A 21,114-nucleotide genomic window follows, 5' to 3' on the forward strand; every position below is an offset into this window, starting at 1 on the left:
ATCTGTGATAAATGCTCAGTAGCTGGCGGAGTTCCATGTATACGAGCAAAAGGATGTGGCGGTTCCCATTTATATTTAAAGCGTTCCGTCTCTGGAGGAACGTACATGGGAACTTGGATGTGGTCGCCTTCATATGACCATTATACAGATCGCTGGAGAAGATCGCATTGCTGCAGACATAATCTGAGAACTTTGCTTATGCAGACCATACACAGGGCAAATTCCGAACAAATTTTCTTTAGAAAATCTGAGATTTTGTGTGTTTTGTAATCCGAAAATATATACAGTTGTGTTCAAAATAATAGCAGTGTGTTGAAAAAAGTGACTAAAGCTGAAAATCCTTCTAATAGCTTTTATTTCCATCCACACAAATGCATTGGGAACACGACACATTCTATTCCAAATCACAACATGAAGAAAAATACATCAAATTTGTGTTGTTCCTCTAAAAAAATGGAAGAAAAGTGAATATTAGACGGTTCAAAAGAATCTCCGTGTTTGTATTCTTCTTTACAAACTCAAACATTCACTATATAAACTGAGAAATGTTTGAAGATTTTGCTTTCCTTTGAATGACTTCATGAATATTTGGTTGTAGTCGCACTGTTTCTGAGAACTGCTGTACATCTGTGTTGCATGGAGTCCCCCAACTTCTGGCCCCTGTGATCAGGTATTCCAGCCCAGGATGATTGGACCACATTCCACAGTTCTTCTCGATTTCTTGGTTTTGCCTCAGAAACTGCATTTTTGATGTCACCCCACAAGTTTTCTATTGGATGAAGATCCGGGGATTGGGCTGGCCACTCCATAACGTCCATCTTGTTGGTCTGGAACCAAGATGTTGCCCGTTTACTGGTGTGTTTGGGGTCGTTGTCTTGTTGTAACACCCATTTCAAGGGCATTTCCTCTTCAGCATAAGGCAGCATGACCTCTTCAAGTATTCTGATGGATTCAAACTGATCCATGATCCCTGGTATGCGATAAATAGGCCCAACACCGTAGTATGAGAAACATCCCCATATCATGATGCTTGCACCACCATGCTTCACGGTCTTCACAGTGTACTGTGGCTTGAATTCAGTGTTTGGGGGTCGTCTGACAAACTGTCTCCGCCCACTAGACCCAAAAAGAACAATCTTACTGTCCACAGTCCATTTCTCTTTAGGCCGGTCAATGTGCTCTTTGGCAGATTGTAACCTCTTCAGCACACGTCTTTTTCCCAACAGTGGGACTTTGCGGGGACTTCTTGCAGATAGCTTGGCTTCACATCGGCGTCTTCTAATTGTAATAGTCCTCACAGGGAACGTCACACCTTCTTTCATCTTCCTGGGGCTGATTGTTGGCTGAGTCCGCCCCATTTTGGCTATTCTTCTACACCTGCTAGGAAATTATTTGCCATGTAGAAATATAATTTCCACCAAAAACAGTGATTGATCCGGTTAGTGATGTCTGACGGCTATTATTTTGAACACAACTGTACATTAAATCTAACCAGTAGAGCCAGGTTTTCCTAATGTTTTCTCTTTGGGTTTAAGTAAGAAGGTCTGGCTTTCTGTGTTGCAGAGAGAAATGCACTGTAACCACTGTCTTGTGACTTCTATCAGTGTCCCGCACAGCACTGATTAAAGCTTGTAAGAGGAGTTTTCATTCTCCTCTGACTGTCCTGTGAGGCTGCAGGACCCCTTACTTCTGTCTGGATAGTGCTGATTAGCCCTGTGCTGATCACATGCACCCTCCCAAAGGAAAAAAAACTCTCTAACACATACACACTAAACTGAGCATATGTAGAGTGACTCCCAAGACTCTGTGTTATCAGGAGATGGGTCGGGGACAATGCAAGAAGGGGAGGATCAGAGAAGACAGGATCAAACAGCCTTTTTACACAATGCAGAGGATTAACCCCTTAGGTTCCACAGTGAATATAAGAAGCATGCTTTACTGCCTCTACAGACTGATTTTTACAGTTGTGGGTTTAGTAACACTTTAACTTCAAATGGACATGACACCAGTCAATATTATCCAAAATTCAAATATTGCATCCATATATCGAATTTGAAAAGTGAAATATAGCAATTTTCAAAAAAAACTGCAAAATTTTTCAAATTCACTGGGACCAACAAATATACGAAATGAAATGAATTCCGAAAATGAATTGACTCAATGTAATGAATATGTCAAACCAAAACTCTTCAATTAACCACTTGCCGTCCGGCCGCTGTATATAAACGGCTGAACGGTGGCAGCGCAGAGGTGGGTAGCCGTTCATAAACGGCGCCCAACATTTTGGATTGTGTGCACCTCCTGGGAGTGCGTAGCACCGCGATCCGGTGCCCGCTGTGTCCTCCAGACACAGAGGAATACCGATCATTGTACGGGACCTCTGTGTGAGGTCCCGATCATGTGATCACTGATTGGCCAATCAGTGATCACATGGAGTAGTAAGCAAGATGTCACTTCTGACATCATTGCTTACTACGTGTGAAATCTGTGAATGATCACAGAGGTCACATGGTACAGGGCTATTCACAACAGCCTTGTACCATGTGACAAGCTGTGACCAATCACAGCTCACACAGTATTTCTCATTGGCTGCAGAAATACAGACAGAGAGAAGGAGAAATGATTGCTTTTACTGCCTGCAATCAGTGTAAAAAAAAAAAAAAAAAATCTTCATCACCCCCCACAAGTAGTACTGCTAGGGTGACAGTATGTTAAAAAAAAAACCCATAAATATTAATAATAATATTAATAATATAAAAAAATAAAATACAAATTAAAAAAAAACATTTGTAAAACAATTATAATTTTTGGTTATCAACTAATTTGGGTTATTTGTTTTTACTAAAAAGATAACGGAATACATTTTGGCCAAGATTTATGAAGGAAGATTATTTATTCGCAAAATTTTATAAGAAAAACACTTTTTTTTCTAAATTTTTGGACTTTTTCATTTATATAGCAAAAAAAATAAAAATCCCAGTGGTTAATAAATACCACCAAAATAAAGTTTTATCTGTCTCAAAAAATTGCTAAAAAATTAATTTGGGTACAGTGTTGCATGACCGCGCAATTGTCATTCAAAGTGCGACAGCACTGAAAGCTGAAAATTGGCCTGGGGGCAGGAAGGGGGGAAAGTGTCCGGACTGGAAGGGGGTGAAAGTGTCCGGACTGAAAGGGGGGGGGAAGTGTCCGGACTGGAAGGGGGTGAAAGTGTCCGGACTGGAAGGGGGGGAAAGTGTCCAGACTGGAAGGGGGGTGAAAGTGTCCGAGCTGGACGGGGGGGAAAGTGTCCGGACTGGAAGGGGGTGAAAGTGTCCGGACTGGAAGGGGGGTGAAAGTGTCCGGACTGGAAGGGGGGTGAAAGTGTCCGGACTGGAAGGGGGTAAAAGTGTCCGGACTGGAAGGGGGGGGAGTGTCCGGACTGGAAGGGGGGTGAAAGTGTCCGGACTGGAAGGGGGGGGAAGTGTCCGGACTGGAAGGGGGTGAAAGTGTCTGGACTGGAAGGGGGGTGAAAGTGTCCGAGCTGGGAGGGGGGGAAAGTGTCCGTACTGGAAGGGGGTGAAAGTGTCCGGACTGGAAGGGGGTGAAAGTGTCCTGACTGGAAGGGGGGAAAGTGTCCGGACTGGAAGGGGGGGGAGTGTCCGGACTGGAAGGGGGGTGAAAGTGTCCGGACTGGAGGGGGGGGGGAAGTGTCCGGACTGGAAGGGGGTGAAAGTGTCCGGACTGGAAGGAGGTGAAAGTGTCTGGACTGGAAGGGGGGTAAAAGTGTCCGGACTGGAAGGGGGGGAGTGTCCGGACTGGAAGGGGGTGAAAGTGTGCGGACTGGAAGGGGGGTGAAAGTGCCCGGACTGGAAGGGGGGGGGGGGAAGTGTCCGGACTGAAAGGGGGTGAAAGTGTCCGGACTGGAAGGGGGTGAAAGTGTTTGGACTGGAAGGGGGATGAAAGTGTCCGGACTGGAAGGGGGTGAAAGTGTCCGGACTGGAAGGGGGTGAAAGTGTCCGGACTGGAAGGGGGTGAAAGCGTCCGGACTGGAAGGGGGGGAAAGTGTCCGGACTGGAAGGGGGTGAAAGTGTCCGGACTGGAAGGGGGTGAAAGTGTCCGGACTGGAAGGGGGTGAAAGTGTCCGGACTGGAAGGGGGGGAAAGTGTCTGGACTGGAAGGGGGTGAAAGTGTCCGGACTGGAAGTAGGGGAAAGTGTCTGGACTGGAAGGGGGGGAAAGTGTCCGGACTGGAAGGGGGGGAAAGTGTCCGGACTGGAAGGGGGTGAAAGTGTCCGGACTGGATGGGGTAAAAGTGTCCGGACTGGAAGGGGGTGAAAGTGTCCGGACTGCAAGGGGGTAAAAGTGTCCGGACTGGAAGGGGGGGAAAGTGTCCGGACTGGAAGGGGGTGAAAGTGTCAGGACTGGAAGGGGGGGGAAAGTGTCTAGACTGGAAGGGGGGTAAAAGTGTCCGGACTGGAAGGGGTGAGAAAGTGTCCGGACTGGAAAGGGGGTGAAAGTGTTCCGGACTGGAAGGGGGTGATAGTGTCCGGACTGGAAGTGGGGGAAAGTGTCTGGACTGGAAGGGGGTGAAAGTGTCCGGACTGGAAGTAGGGGAAAGTGTCTGGACTGGAAGGGGGGGAAAGTGTCCGGACTGGAAGGGGGGGAAAGTGTCCGGACTGGAAGGGGGTGAAAGTGTCCGGACTGGAAGGGGGTGATAGTGTCCGGACTGGAAGTGGGGGAAAGTGTCTGGACTGGAAGGGGGTGAAAGTGTCCGGACTGGAAGTAGGGGAAAGTGTCTGGACTGGAAGGGGGGGAAAGTGTCCGGACTGGAAGGGGGGGAAAGTGTCCGGACTGGAAGGGGGTGAAAGTGTCCGGACTGGAAGGGGGTAAAAGTGTCTGGACTGGAAGGGGATGAAAGTGTCCGGACTGGAAGGGGGGGAAAGTGTCCGGACTGGAAGGGGGTGAAAGTGTCCGGACTGGAAGGGGGGGGAAAGTGTCCGAACTGCAAGGGGGGGAAAGTGTCCGAACCGGAAGGGGGTGAAAGTGTCCGGACTGGAAGTGCTTAACAAATGCATCCAAAACTAAACAAAATGAAAATGAAAATTTTCAGCCAGTGAATGGGCCATCGGGCGGGCAGTGGGTGCAGGCCAGAACCCCCAAAGATCTGAATCCAGTGCCTTGGACCTAAGAACACTTTTGGGAACATCTCTTATCTCTTCTTCTCTTAGAGACTCCAGACTCGTCTGATAAATGGGAGAGGAGAAGGGAGCGCTGGGAGCAATCACAAAAACAACATCGAGAGCGCCCCATATCCCGCCGCTCCATCAGCAAAGAAAAATGGGTGGAAACTTTGGTTGTCGCTGATCCCAAAATGGTGGAATATCATGGAAGTAACAACGTGGAAAACTATGTGTTGACCGTCATGAACATGGTGAGAGCGAGCAAACCTGGCGAACTAATAACCGCATTGCCACTAAAGTAGAATAAAAGGCAGAACTTGTTTTTTTTTAGTTTCGGGTGGAGTGGAGAGGGATTAGAACCCCCGTCAGGTACTTATTGCTTTTGGTGGCCCCCGTTAGGGAGATCCCCCCTCTCGATTTGTTCTGTTTACCATTATCATTGAAAGTGAAAATAAAGAGAACCCCAAATTTTGGATTTTCCCCCAGAAATGTAATAGAGGGGACATTTTCCAATGGAACCCTAGCTCTGATGAGCTGGGGAGGGGGGGATTTTCTCTCACATCCTGTTTTGGCTATGAAACAGGAAGTGAAGGGAAATCTCCCCCAGTGGGATACAAATGGCAAAAAATAAACTGAGGGGTTATAAAAAAAAGGTTGTGCCTATTGTTCCATTTATAAATAACCGAACCATGATTGCCAACAGGCTGGTCTTTCTGAGTTTGATCTTTGTGGGGTATCGTTACAAAGTGGGCGATTTGAGGTCAGTTAAAGTGGTTGTAAAGGCTCAAGGTTTTTACCTTCATGCATTCTATGCATTCCCCAATACTTACCTGAGCCCCATCGTCAGGGGTGCTGTTGGAAACCACAGGGCTCCATACAGCCAACCTGAAAGGCCTGCCCTCAATGAAAAAAACACAAAAAAAAACACAAAACACCATAGTTATGAATGAACACAGTGAGTGATCAGTACCGATCACTCGTGTTCATTCAGGAAAGGAAGGGGTTTGGAAATGTGACATATTTACCAGGCCCTTCCCACACTCTCCATCCTGAGGGATCCTATTGTCTACTGGCAGTTGCCGGTGGGAAGGAGGCAGCTCAGGGGGGACCTGGGCAGTAGGGGAAATGTATGACAAAGGGGGATCACACCAGATATCGATTGGATTTGGATTTCTCTTCTGTTCATCTAATTTCCATTTTATTAATTGCTAAAACTAAACAATTGACACTTCTATTTCTGGAAGCATTCCTAAGTTACTGCATTTTTTCACAAGCGCCTGTAACTTTTGCACTGTAGTGTATGTGTTCCTTCACTGGTTGACTCACATGTTGGGATCTTCTCTTGCAGGTTGCTGGGCTCTTCCATGACGCTAGCATTGGGAACAGGATAAACATTGTTATCGTGCGTCTGATCCTGCTAGAGAGTGAGGAGGTAACATCGAGAGGCACCTATTGACAGCCAATGGGGCAGTGGAACAAGAGAATAAAGGGAGGTAAACATGAGGGAGCATAGAGCAGTGTGCCAGTAGGACAGGGGTGCTTAGCCTTCTGAAGAGCGAGGGACACTTAAGTCATTTGGTAACCAGTCGCAGGCCACAATGAAGTAAAATAAAGTGCTTCAGATTTTAAATTTTTTTATTTTGAGTAGCATAATGAACATTTTCCTCCTGCAGCCGCTGAAGGCCAGCAGGAGGGAGAAGAGGAGAAGCCTGCTTTCAACAGTTGTAGGAGGAAAATGGAGAAGATTGTATATGCCGCCCCTCCTGTCCAAGTGTAACAGGGAGCAGGGAGGCCACACGGGCCTCCTGGAGCATAGGGGGCAGGGTTGCTTTCATAGGAGAAGCCTGCTTTCAACAGTTGTAGGAGGAAAATGGAGAATATTGTATATGCTGCCCCTCCTGTCCAAGTGTAACAGGGAGCAGGGAGGCCACATGGGCCACCTGGAGCATAGGGGCAGGGTTGCTTTCATAGGAGAAGCCTGCTTTCAACAGTTGTAGGAGAAAAATGGAGAAGATTGTATATGCCGCCCCTCCTGTCCAAGTGTAACAGGGAGCAGGGAGGCCACACGGGCCTCCTGGAGCATGGGGGCAGGGTTGCTTTCATAGGGGAAGCCTGCTTTCAACAGTTGTAGGAGGAAAATGGAGAAGATTGTATATGCTGCCCCTCCTGTTCAAGTGTAACAGGGAGCAGGGAGGCCACAAGGGCCTCCTGGAGCATAGGGTGCAGGGTTGCTTTCATAGGAGAAGCCTGCTCTTAGCAGTTGTAGGAGAAAATGGAGAAGATTGTATATGCCGCCCCTCCTGTCCACGTGTAATAGGGAGCAGGGAGGCCACACGGGCCTCCTGGAGCATGGAGCAGGGTTGCTTTCATAGGAGAAGCCTGCTTTCAACAGTTGTAGGAGAAAAATGGAGAAGATTGTATATGCCGCCCCTCCTGTCCAAGTGTAAAAGGGAGTAAGGAGGCCACACGGGCCTCCTGGAGCATGGGGGCAGGGTTGCTTTCATAGGAGAAGCCTGCTTTCAACAATTGTAGGAGGAAAATGGAGAAGATTGTATATGTCGCCCTTCCTGTCCAAGTGTAACAGGGAACAGGGAGACCACACGGGCCTCCTGGAGCATAGGGGCAGGGTTGCCATTGCTACCCCGCTGCTACACTAGTGGTATGGAGGGGGTGGTAAAAACCACCTGCCCCCCCAAACCACAAATGTAAATGAGCCCTTACTGTTCTGGCCCCCTATAAGGTTGCTAATGTACTGTGGTTTACTCACACCACGGGTGCAGTGCTTTGCTATAGACTTCTATTATGTTTTTTGGGTGTGGTGCACTTTCTGAAAGTCACCCAAACTCCTGTATTCAGTTTGAGGTCGAGGGCCACATCAGAGGGCTCTGAGGGCCACATGTGACTTACGGGCCACAGGTTGAGCACCCCTGCAAAAGGATAATGTACATCACACACCACACCAGTGCTCAAGTGTTAAAGGCCATAAGGAGGAAACTTAACTGTAAGCTGAGAGGTTTGTAGACTATGAAGATGGTTGTCGATCAATCAGAACGGTGCCAAGGATCCACTTGTGGCTTTGCAGCCCTCTTGGGATAGGAGAAATCATTAATTCTGGATGAAAAAAAATTATAAAAAGGGCTCACCAGCCTAGTGCATTACCTCAGAGCCCTGATGAAGGGAATATTCCCTTGGAACACGTTGGCATGCTTGCTTTCTGCAGTATAGTATTGCAAAGGTCTCCTATATTGGTGGTTTAGGCCTTTGAGACACAGAGAAATCTAGTGCCAAGATTCATTTATATTTGTCGTTATACAGTTTCCTGAGTATATATTATTATTATTATTATTATTATACAGTATTTATAAAGCGCCGATAGTTCGCTCAGCGCTGTACATTACAAAGGGGGACAGAACATGTGACAGAACAATACCAATACAATGCAAAACATGAGGGGATCGAGGGCCCTGCTCTTTTGAGCTTACAATCTAGGAGGGAGGGGATGGTGGCACAGGAGGAGATAGCTGTGGGGGATGGAGTGGTAGGAAGAGTGGAGGAGGTCGGCAAGTTAACAGGGGGTGGGGTAGGCTTCCCTGAAGAGGTGGGTTTTCAGGGTGCGCCTAAAGGAGAGGAGAGTAGGTGATAATCTGATGGGTTGGGGCAGGGAGTTCCAGAGGATGGGTGACACCCTGGAGAAGTCCTGGAGGCGGGCATGGGAGGAGGAGACCAGGGAACTAGAGAGAAGGAGGTCTTGTGAGGAGCGGAGTGTGCGTGTTGGGCGGTACTTGGATATTAGGTCAGTGATGTAGTTCGGGGCAGTATGGTGGACGGCTTTGTACGTCAGTGTTAGGATTTTGAATTTAATCCGTTGCGCAATCAGAAGCCAGTGGAGGGATTGGCAGAGGGGGGTGGAGGACACTGAGTGGAGGCCAGTGGAGGGATTGGCAGAGGGGGGTGGAGGACACTGAGTGGAAGCCAGTGGAGGGATTGGCAGAGGGGGTGGAGGACACTGAGTGGAAGCCAGTGGAGGGATTGGCAGAGGGGGGTGGAGGACACTGAGTGGAAGCCAGTGGAGGGATTGGCAGAGGGGGGTGGAGGACACTGAGTGGAGGCCAGTGGAGGGATTGGCAGAGGGGGGTGGAGGACACTGAGTGGAAGCCAGTGGAGGGATTGGCAGAGGGGGGTGGTGGAGATGGAGCAGTTGGAAAGGTGAATGAGTCTGGCAGCCATATTCAGGATCGACTGAAGCGGGGATAGCCAGCGGCGAGGCAGGCCAGTGAGGAGGGAGTTGCAGTAGTTGAGTCGTGATATGATGAGGGCATATACATTGTGTCTTTTATTATTAAATGGTGTTTTGGGGTAATGCACTAGGATGGGGCGCCCTTTTTGCTGGGTTTTTAAGTTTTAGTAGGGACCGAGTGGGAACGGATGGAGACTGATACAGTTGAGTTGACATATATGTAGAGGATTCATAGCAATGGACAGATTGAAAGATTAGTATAAGTATTTTAGGAAACGTTTAAACTAGAGGGCGATATGACGATAGATGGGTGTTCTGTCTAATATGGAGGGCTTTCCTTATCTCTTAGGAGGACCTGAAGATTACTCATCATGCGGACAACTCTCTGCGCAGCTTCTGCAAATGGCAGAAGAACATCAATATGAAGAGCGAAGATCACCCTTTACACCATGACGTGGCTGTTCTTCTTACCAGGTGACTGGACACAGGTTACAAGAGTATGAGTGTCAGAGTATATGTATCAGAGGGTTTAGAAAGCTTAACTGTCGTGGTCCTACATTGCAGCCAATCAGATCCCATGTGTTACTGTCAGGGGCGGACTGACCATTTGGAAACTCGGGCACTGCCCGAGGGCCAGGGGTCAGTAGGGGGCCCCATGAGATGCCCCTGGTACCTTTTTCATAGGCTTTTTTGAGTTTGGGTAAGGACACAGGGGCCCCATGATCCCCTATTGCCCGGGGGGCCCATTAGTTGTCAGTCTGCCCCTGGTTACTGTATGAAATGGAAAAGAAGATTGGTTGATGTAGGCCAGGGGTGGGCAACTGTGACCCTCCAGCTGTTGTAGAACTACAAGTCCCATGAGGCATTGCAAAACTGAGAGTTACAAGCATGACTCCCAAAGGCAGAGGCATGATGGGACTTGTAGTTCACCAACAGCTGGAGGGCCACAGTTGCCCACCCCTGGTGTAGGCTGCATGGGTATTATCCATTCTGACATTTCACACATGAGGGCTGAATTCCTCTTTCTGAGCATCTGCAGACCTTTCCTCTCCATTTGTAGACACGTTAGCCATACCAGTATGTTGTTCTACGCCAGGGGTCTCAAAACTTTCTAAGCAAAGGGCCAGTTTGCTGTTCTTCAGACTTTATGGGGGCCAGACTGGGACATGTGGGAATAAAAAATGCCCCGGCATCAGAAAACATAAGCAATGCACCATCATTGGTTTGAATGGAAAGAATAGTGCCACATTGTGAATATCAATGGAAAGAATAGTGCCCCATCAATACAGAAGAATAGTATCCCATCGATGGTGAAAGTTGGTGGAATTGTGCTCCAAGGGCCTGGTAAAGGCAAGCCAAGGGCCACATTGGCCGCAGTTTTGAGACCACTGTTCTAGACCAATGTTTCTGAACCTCATTCCTCAGGTACCCCCAACAGGCCATGTTTTGGGAATCTCCCATAAATAAAAAAGTTGTCAAGGCATTGACATTGAGGTTCATTTACTAAAACTGGAGCACACAATAGCCAGTGCAGCTGTGCATAGTAACCAATCAGCTTCTAATATCAACTTGTTTGACAATAAAACCTGGAAGCTGATTGGTTATGATGCATAGCTGCACCACATTCTGTGTGCTCCAGCTTTGGTAAATCCCCCTAAATGTGTCACATACCTGTACAAGGAGCTTGAGATGACGAGGGTGGCCTCTTGCACAATTCCTGTCCAAGCGCCCTTCAATGTTGGCTGCAGGAACAATGGAAGGGTGCAGGTGCCAGGAAACTGGAACCAAAGACATGAATGTGGGAGCAATGGTGGAAGGAAGCAAAAAGCATAACAGTGAGGGTACCCAGAATACGCCACGTTCAGTAGATATCAGAGTTGGGTCACAAGCCAAGTTCGGTCACAATTGAGCAGGAAGCCACCAAATCATGAGCAGGATCAAGGTCAGGAGCAAGCAGAGACTGGCAATGTGCAGGGGGGTACAGAGTCCAGGCCCAGGTTTAAATAGCACACTAGGCACCAGTATCTGTGGTGGACATGCCCGTGAATCCACCCGTGCCTGTGTGCGTGTGTACATTTATAGTCATGAGAATTACAGCTAGCATGACCTTCCACATGATGTTCCTAACACATTGATTTAAAGCACCTGTACAAGATGAAGGAAATCCTGGAAACATGACTTGTTGGTGGTACTTGAGGACCAAGGTTGGGAACCATTTCTCTAGACCAGCTTTTTCCAACCTTTTTACCCCAGAGGGAGACTTGAAATCACATTCAGGTCTTGTGGAACCCTGCTTAAATGAATAATTAGGCCTTTTGGGAAGAATGTCCCTTAAATTGTTTGCCAGTGGGGAGAATATTCCTTACATTGGTGGTCATTGGGAATAATGTTCCTTGCATTAAAATTCAGTGAGAAGAATGCTCCTTACATTGGTGATCAGTGGGGAGAATGTCCCTTACATTGGTGATCAGTGGGGAGAATGTCCCTTACATTGGTGATCAGTGGGGAGAATGTCCCTTACATTGGTGATCAGTAGGAAGAATGCTTCTTACATTGGTGGTCAACGGGGAGAATGGCCCTTATATTGGTGATCAGTGGGAAGAATGTCCCTTACATTGGGGGTCAGTGGGAAGAATGTCCCTTACATTGGGGGTCAGTGGGAAGAATGTTCCTTACATTGGGGGTCAGTGGGAAGAATGTCCCTTACATTGGTGATCAGTGGGAAGAATGTGCCTTACATTGGGGGTCAGTGGGAAGAATGTCCCTTACATTGGGGGTCAGTGGGAAGAATGTTCCTTACATTGGGGGTCAGTGGGAAGAATGTCCCTTACATTGGTGATCAGTGGGAAGAATGTCCCTTACATTGGGGATCAGTGGGAAGAATGTCCCTTACATTGGGGGTCAGTGGGAAGAATGTCCCTTACATTGGTGATCAGTGGGAAGAATGTCCCTTACATTGGGGATCAGTGGGAAGAATGTCCCTTACATTGGGGGTCAGTGGGAAGAATGTCCCTTACATTGGTGATCAGTGGGAAGAATGTCCCTTACATTGGGGGTCAGTGGGAAGAATGTCCCTTACATTGGTGGTCAACGGGGAGTATGGCCCTTATATTGGTGATCAGCGGGAAGAATGTCCCTTACATTGGGGGTCAGTGGGAAGAATGTCCCTTACATTGCTGGTCAGTGGGAAGAATGTCCCTTACATTGCTGGTCAGTGGGAAGAATGTCCCTTACATTGGTGGTCAGTGGGAAGAATGTCCCTTACATTGGGGGTCAATGGGGAGAATGTTCCTTACATTGGTGGGAAGTGGGAAGAGTGCCCCTTAAATTGTTGGCCATTGAGAAGAATGGACTCCTTTAACCTCCCTGGAGGTATTCCTGAGTGTAGCTCGGGGTAAAGTTTCAGCGCCACAAGCGGTAACCCCCCCCCCCAGCTACACTCGGGATTACACTGCAGCGTTGCTCTGGGATTCCCTCCAGCACTTACCTTGTCCTGCGCTCCCGCAATGTCCCCCCTGCAGTGTCCCCGGCCATGTCCTCCGGCCGATGTGTCTTCCGGGTTCTGTCCCCTGCGACGTCGGGACGTACGGGGGATGGAAATGGCGGGAAATTTAAAAATGTCAAAAAGTGACATTCACTCAATCCACTAAAATCACATAGTATAACATTCCTGTATCAAACCATTTCACATACATTTTGTCCCGAGTGCTTTGTCCGGCGCCCTGCCTGCATTTTTACTGTTCTTTCTGCCTGGAAACTGAGAAACGTCCATGGCGTCCAAAAAGTGTCCCTTTAGGTCAGACGCGGTTTTAGACCGGCTAGAGAACAGCGATAGTAAATCAGAACCACTTGCAGAATTGAGTGATAATGATTGGTGGGGGAAATTCCTCATCAGACACTGAAAACGATTCTGCGACTGAGCTCAGCGATGTGCGAACTTGGCGCTCTATTTCACATTTCAGTGTTTTTGGTTTGATTATATTATTGAATTAAATGTATTATTATTATATTATTTTTTATGATTATGTATTAAATTATAATTTATGATTTTGTGTTTCAAGTTTTATCCTCCCCGGGATGTTTACTAGACTCTTGCTCGGACAGATTTCAGTGAGTTATTCCTAGAAATGACAGGCCGACAATAAAAAAACGACCATGCAAAAAAATGTACTGCTTTGAGCACAGCAATATGGACATAATCAGACCGCTAGGGAGGTTAAAATGTTGGTTAGAATGGTACCATTACTGTACAAACAACTAAAAAGATCATTGCTCTGTGCCAAGTGGCTTTGGATCCAGAAATATGTAGGCACCATCAAATGAGAGGTCAGTCAACCATGACCCAAGGACCCCTGAGAACTTCTGGAGAAACCCTGGTTGAGAATGACTGTTCTAGACCATCATTTTTTTAATCTAAGTTTTACAGATATTGACAAATGTGAAAAATGGGCAACCAGTTACAAAGACCTATATGCTTTTCTAATGTAGTCAGTGCAGAAATCTTCAGTGTCCAGATACAACTATAGGTTGCAAGTCAGTGCTGTGTTTCTTGTTGCTACAGAAGAGACATCTGTGCCTCTATGAATCGCCCATGTGAAACCCTTGGTCTTTCCCATGTGTCTGGCATGTGCCAAGCTCACCGGAGCTGCAACATTAATGAAGACACAGGTCTGCCCTCAGCATTCACAGTCACTCATGAACTGGGACACAGGTAAATAACCTGCAGATGTTATCTTAAACTCTTAGGGGTCTATATATAAAATATATCTCTATCTCCCATCTAAAACAATGTGTATGAAAAATGTTACTTTGTATCTATTTCCTGTCAGAACAATGTTCATTAATGTTGTGACTTTGTATCTCTATCTCCCATCTGATCAATGTTTATAAACAATGTTACTTTGTATCTCTCTATCTCCCATCTGATCAATGTTTATAAACAATGTTACTTTGTATCTCTCTATCTCCCGTCTGATCGATGTTTATAAACAATGTTACTTTGTATCTTTCTATCTCCCGTCTGATCGATGTTTATAAACAATGTTACTTTCTATCTCGCTATCTCCTGCCTAAACAATGTTTATAAACAATGTTACTTTGTATCTTTCTATCTCCCATCTGATCGATGTTTATAAACAATGTTACTTTCTATCTCTCTATCTCCTGCCTAAACAATGTTTATAAACAATGTTACTTTCTATCTCTATCTCCCATCTGAACAATGTTTATAAACAATATTACTTTGTATTTCTCTATCTCCCGCCTGAACAATATTTATTATCAATGTTACTTTGTATCTCTCTATCTCTCGTCTGATCAATGTTTATAAACAATTGCACTTTGTATTTCTCTATCTCCTGCCTAAACAATGTTTATAAACAATGTTAGTTTGTATCTCTCTATCTCCCACCTGAACAATGTTTATAAACAATGTTACTTTGTATCTCTCTATCTCCCATCTGAACAATGTTCATAAACAATGTTACTTTGCATCTCTCTATCTCCTGTCTGATCAATGTTTATAAACAATGTTACTTTGTATCTCTCTATCTCCCGTCTGATCAATGTTTATAAACAATGTTACTTTGTATCTCTCTATCTCCCGTCTGATCGATGTTTATAAACAATGTTACTTTGTATCTTTCTATCTCCCGTCTGATCGATGTTTATAAACAATGTTACTTTCTATCTCTCTATCTCCTGCCTAAACAATGTTTATAAACAATGTTACTTTCTATCTCTCTATCTCCCATCTGAACAATGTTTATAAACAATGTTACTTTGTATTTCTCTATCTCCCGCCTGAACAATATTTATTATCAATGTTACTTTGTATCTCTCCATCTCTCGTCTGATCAATGTTTATAAACAATTGCACTTTGTATTTCTCTATCTCCTGCCTAAACAATGTTTATAAACAATGTTAGTTTGTATCTCTCTATCTCCCACCTGAACAATGTTTATAAACAATGTTACTTTGTATCTCTCTATCTCCCGTCTGATCAATGTTCATAAACAATGTTACTTTGTATCTCTCTATCTCCCGTCTGATCAATGTTTATTAACAATGTTACTTTGTATCTCTTTAACTCCCGTCTGAACAATGTTTATTATCAATGTTACTTTGTATCTCTTTATCTCCTGTATGATCAATGTTTATAAACAATGTTACTTTGTACCTCTCTATCTCCCAACTGATCAATATAATAAACAATGTTACTTTGTGTCTCTCTTATCTCCAGTCTGATCAATGTTATAAACAATGTTACTTTGTATCTCCCTATCGCCTGTCTGATCAATGTTTATAAACAATGTCCCTTTGTATCTTTCTATTTCCTGTCTGAACAATGTTACTTTCTATTTCCTGTCTGAACAATGTTACTTTCTATCTTTCTATTTCCTGTCTGAACAATGTTTATAAACAATGTTGCATTGTATCTCTGTTTTCTGTCTGAACAATGTTGATAAACACTGAGTCAGATTGTTATTTTCTTTGACAGTTGCAGTTGCTGGAGTTTATGTGTTCACACAGCAAATCCTGATTTAATTTTCAGAGCCAAGAATTTGCCAGCAATCTGGATGGGGGCGGGGGGGAGATGTGGCAAAGGGGCAGAAGAACTGGATGCTCTATGGATGCCCTGTGTACTTTGAGAATTTTTGGGGGGGCATGTGTAACACAACCAGTGTCTTTAACTAGTTAATATCCTGTCATCTAATGCCTTTCTAGTGGAATAAAGCAAAGGCTGATGAATGTAAAGTACCACTCATGGATGTGCCATAAAATATTATTAGAAAAGTAAAATATGACAGAATGCTGGTGGTCACAATTTGTCATTGCTTGCATTGTATTAATAGAAACCATATGACCCCAGTCACACCATCAGCCTTCTGTAATGCATGCGTTATCACAACGCACAGTAAAGTGCATCACATGCAATGCAGGTCTACTCATTCTGAATGGCACCCGGCCAACCTTCTTAACGCACTTGTATTGCTGCGTACTGCGAAAAGTGCTGCATGCACCTTTTATGGTGCATTAGGCAGCCCCTTCAAATGTACATGCTGCATACTGCTTAAAGCGCATTATCGCATGATGCACTTTATGCAGCATGTAAAGCATGAGCAGTCCTAGCTAAAATGGAAACAGATTTTTAAGGAATTATTGAATATTGTACTGAGCTGATAGAAATATGAAAATGTTAGTTTGGTCCTAATCAGTGCAACTGAAATCCTGAACAAATGTGTATTTCTATTTTGAAGTCTTTATTCTAAGATGTAAGTAGTGCGCAGACTTACCTGACTCACCTCTCTTCTCTTGTGAGCTAGTTTTGGTGTTCAGCATGATGGCAATGGCAACGACTGCGAGCCCAGAGGGAAGAGACCTCATATTATGTCACCGCAGCTTCTCTATGACACCTCCCCACTGACCTGGTCCCGCTGCAGCAGAGACTACATCACTCGCTTCTTGGAGTAAGTTCCAGAAAATTGTTTACTAAATTTACATATACTGTATATATATATTATATATATATACACTATATTGCCAAAAGTATTGGGCCGCCGGCCTTTCCACGCACATGACCTTTAATGGCCTCCCAGTCTTAGTCCGTAGGGTTCAATATTGAGTTGGCCCCTCCCTTTCCACGCACATGACCTTTAATGGCCTCCCAGTCTTAGTCCGTAGGGTTCAATATTGAGTTGGCCCCTCCCTTTCCACGCACATGACCTTTAATGGCCTCCCAGTCTTAGTCCATAGGGTTCAATATTGAGTTGGCCCCTCCCTTTCCACGCACATGACCTTTAATGGCCTCCCAGTCTTAGTCCGTAGGGTTCAATATTGAGTTGGCCCCTCCCTTTCCACACACATGACCTTTAATGGCCTCCCAGTCTTAGTCCATAGGGTTCAATATTGAGTTGGCCCTGCCCTTTCCACCTACATGACCTTTAATGGCCTCCCAGTCTTAGTCCATAGGGTTCAATATTGAGTTGGCCCCGCCCTTTGCAGCTATAACAGCTTCAACTCTTCTGGGAAGGCTGTCCACAAGGTTTAGGAGGGTGTCTATGGGAAGGTTGGACCATTCTTCCAGAAGCACATTTGTCAGGTCAGGCACTGATGTCGGGGGAGGAGGCCTGGCTCGCAGTCTCCGCTCTAATTCATCCCAAAAGTGTTCTATGGGGTTGAGGTCAGGACTCTGTGCAGGACAGTCAAGTTCCTCCACCACAAACTGGCTCCTCCATGTCTTTATGGACCTTGCTTTGTGCACTGGTGGGCAGTCATGTTGGAACAGGAAGGGGCCATCCCCAAACTCTTCCCACAAAGTTGGGAGCATGAAATTGTCCAAAATGTCACCTTAAGAGTTCCCTTCACTGGAACTAGGGGGCCAAGCCCAACCCCTGAAAAACACCCCCACATCATATTCCTCCCTCCACCAAACTTTACACTTGGCACAATGCAGTCAGGTAAGTACCGTTCTCCTGGCAATTGCCAAACCCAGAAACATCTATCGGATTGCCAGACAGAGAAACGTGATTGGTCACTCCAGAGAACACGTCTCACCTGTTCTAGAGTCCAGTGGCGGCGTGCTTTACACCACGGCATCCAACACTTTGCATTGCACTTGGTGATGTAAGGCTTGGATGCAGCTGCTCGGCCATGGAAACCCATTCCATGAAGCTCTCTACGCACTGTTGTTGGGCTCATCTGAAGGCCACACCAAGTCTGGAGGTCTTTAGCTATTGATTCTGCAGACAGTTGGTGACTTCTGCACACTGTGCGCTTCAGCATGCGCTGACCCCGCCCTGTCATGTGACGTGGCCTACCACTTGGTGGCTGAGTGGCTGTTGTTCCCAGTTGCTTCCACTTTGTTATAATCCCACTAACACTTGGCCGTGGAATATTTAGTAGCCAGGAAATGTCACGGATGGACTTATTGCCCAGGTGGCCACCTATCACGGGACCACGCTTGGAGTCACTGAACTCCTGAGAGCGACCCATTCTTTCACCAATGTTTGTAGAAGCAGTCTGCATGCCTAGGGGATGATTGTATACACCTGTGTCCATGGAGGGGATTGGAGCACCTGAATTACATGATTAGGAGGGGATTGGAACACCTGAATTACATGATTGGGAGGGGATTGGAACACCTGAATTACATGATTGGGAGGGGATTGGAACATCTGAATTACATGATTGGGAGGGGATTGGAACACCTGAATTACATGATTGGGAGGGGATTGAAACACCTGAATTACATGATTGGGAGGGGATTGGAGCACCTGAATTACATGATTGGGAGGGGATTGGAACACCTGAATTACATGATATGGAGGGGATTGGAACACCTGAATCACATGATTGGGAGGGGATTGGAACACCTGAATCACATGATTGGGAGGGGATTGGAGCACCTGAATTACATGATTGGGAGGGGATTGGAACACCTGAATTACATGATATGGAGGGGATTGGAACACCTGAATCACATGATTGGGAGGGGATTGGAACACCTGAATTACATTATTGGGAGGGGATTGGAACACCTGAATTACATGATTGGGATGAGATTGGAACACCTGAATTACATGATTGGGAGGGGATTGGAACACCTGAATTACATGATTGGGAGGGGATTGGAACACCTGAATCACGTGATTGGGAGGGGATTGGAACACCTGAATCACATGATTGGGAGGGCGGGGCCCAATACTTTTGGCAATATAGTATATATATATACAGTATGTTTGCTGGAGATGTTTATCAGCTTTCAGTTTCTGTTTTGTGTTATTGGTGTGCCCTTTGAAGTTACAGAACTATGTGTTTTCTTACTGCATTTATTTATATCAAAGCCTTGTAGTTATGAGCCTCAGCTAAATAAAAGTACACAAAATGAACATAATCATACAATTAGATTGTAAGCTCCATGAGCCGGGCCCTCCTATTCCTTCTATACTGAATGTATTGTAACTATACTGTCTTATTGTAAAACGCTGCGCAAACGGCACTATATAAATCCTGTATAATAATAATATAGCAAAAAATGATGGAATTTGCGGATAAAGAAGCACATCTATTCATTTTACTCATCAATCTTTCGTCTTTGGATAGGTTGTGCTAATTGTAGACGTATTTATTATTTAATTCTCTTATATTCTGATAATTGCCTATTAGGCATCTACTTATGTTTTATTACATTATCAATTCATAGATTTATTTCTTAAAACCAAGCGACCCAGATGGGACTTGAACCCACAATCCCCAGCTCCGGAGGCTGATGCCTTATCCATTAGGCCACTGGGCCCATCCTGCCAAGGAGATCTAAGAATATAGTGTGAACATTTCATCTTGTCCGTCTACATTTTTAATATATTTTAACAGCTCTTGTTTTGGATAGAGCTGACAAAAAGAAAAAAAAAATGTCCTTGACTGCTGTTAAATGAAGTGTAAAGGCTCGCCAATTTTTGAGAAATTCACTTAAAGTGTTACTGAACCCGCAACAGTACAATCAGTCTGTAGATGCAGGAAAGCATGCTTGTTATACTAACGGGAACCTAAGGGGTTAATCCTCTGCATTGTGTAAAAAGGCTGTTTGATCCTGTCTTCTCTGCCCTTCCTCTTGTTGAAATGACCACCTGATACAGACTGAATCCATAGTCACATACACATGCTCAGTTTGGTGTGTATTGCTAGAGAGGTTTTTTTCTTTATATTGGGAGAGTGCATGTGACCAGCACAGGGCCAATCAGCACTGTCCAGACAGAGGGTCAGAACTTTCACATCCTCCTAGAGCAGAAAGAAAACTCCTCCTACAAGCTTTAACCAGTGCTCTGCTGAAGTCACAAGACTGCTCTCACTGCTGATGAGAAAAGGGATTTAGCAGTTTATATTTATGAAAATAATTGCATTTCCATGTTCTGTGTACTGTGGGAGAGCAGATATAGTGAATGCGGGATCCGGAGAGAGCGGATATAGTGAATGCGGGGTCCAGGGAGAGCGGATATAGTGAATGCGGGGTCCGGGTAGAGCAGATATAGTGAATGCGGGGTCCGGGGAGAGCGGATATAGTGAATGCGGGGTCCGGGGAGAGCGGATATAGTGAATGCGGGGTCCGGGGAGAGCGGATATAGTGAATGCGGGGTCCGGGGAGAGTGGATATAGTGAATGCGGGGTCCGGGGAGAGTGGATATAGTGAATGCGGGGTCCGGGGAGAGCGGATATAGTGAATGCGGGGTCCGGGGAGAGCGGATATAGTGAATGCCGGTTCCCGGGAGAGCGGATATAGTGAATGCGGGGTCTGGGGAGACCGGATATAGTGAATGCGGGGTCCGGGGAGAGCGGATATAGTGAATGCGGGGTCCGGAGAGAGCGGATATAGTGAATGCCGGGTCCCGGGAGAGCGGATATAGTGAATGCGGGGTCCGGGGAGAGCGGATATAGTGAATGCGGGGTCCGGGGAGAGCGGATATAGTGAATGCGGGGTCCGGTGAGAGCGGATATATTGAATGCAGGGTCTGGGGAGACCGGATATAGTGAATGCGGGGTCCGGGGAGAGTGGATATAGTGAATGCGGGGTCCGGGGAGAGCGGATATAGTGAATGCGGGGTCCGGGGAGAGCGGATATAGTGAATGCGGGGTCCGGGGAGAGCGAATATAGTGAATGCGGGGTCCGGGGAGAGCGGATATAGTGAATGCGGGGTCTGGGGAGACCGGATATAGTGA

The 21,114-nt window shown here is 46.0% G+C and overlaps 1 protein-coding gene and 1 non-coding gene across 2 annotated transcripts in view; one reads left to right on the top strand and one right to left on the bottom strand.

Annotated features, from left to right (window-relative positions):
• Positions 1–21,114, top strand: part of ADAMTS7 (ADAM metallopeptidase with thrombospondin type 1 motif 7) — a gene marked incomplete at its 5' end in the record, with an annotated part of 164,896 nt that overhangs the window by 20,102 nt on the left and 123,680 nt on the right. Inside the window, 5 exons of the mRNA XM_089662222.1 lie at positions 5,210–5,412; positions 6,510–6,593; positions 9,748–9,872; positions 13,960–14,109; positions 16,725–16,868. Coding sequence (XP_089518348.1) covers positions 5,210–5,412; positions 6,510–6,593; positions 9,748–9,872; positions 13,960–14,109; positions 16,725–16,868 — 706 coding nt within the window. The remainder of the gene's footprint in view (positions 1–5,209; positions 5,413–6,509; positions 6,594–9,747; positions 9,873–13,959; positions 14,110–16,724; positions 16,869–21,114) is intronic.
• On the bottom strand, positions 19,624–19,696 carry TRNAR-CCG (transfer RNA arginine (anticodon CCG)). The gene has a single exon. It is a non-coding gene; the product is annotated as a tRNA-Arg (tRNA).

The sequence above is a fragment of the Staurois parvus genome, unplaced genomic scaffold (assembly GCF_062004578.1).
Source record: "Staurois parvus isolate SC_StPar_1 unplaced genomic scaffold, SC_StPar_1.0 ptg001443l, whole genome shotgun sequence".
In the NCBI taxonomy this organism is placed as follows: domain Eukaryota; kingdom Metazoa; phylum Chordata; class Amphibia; order Anura; family Ranidae; genus Staurois; species Staurois parvus.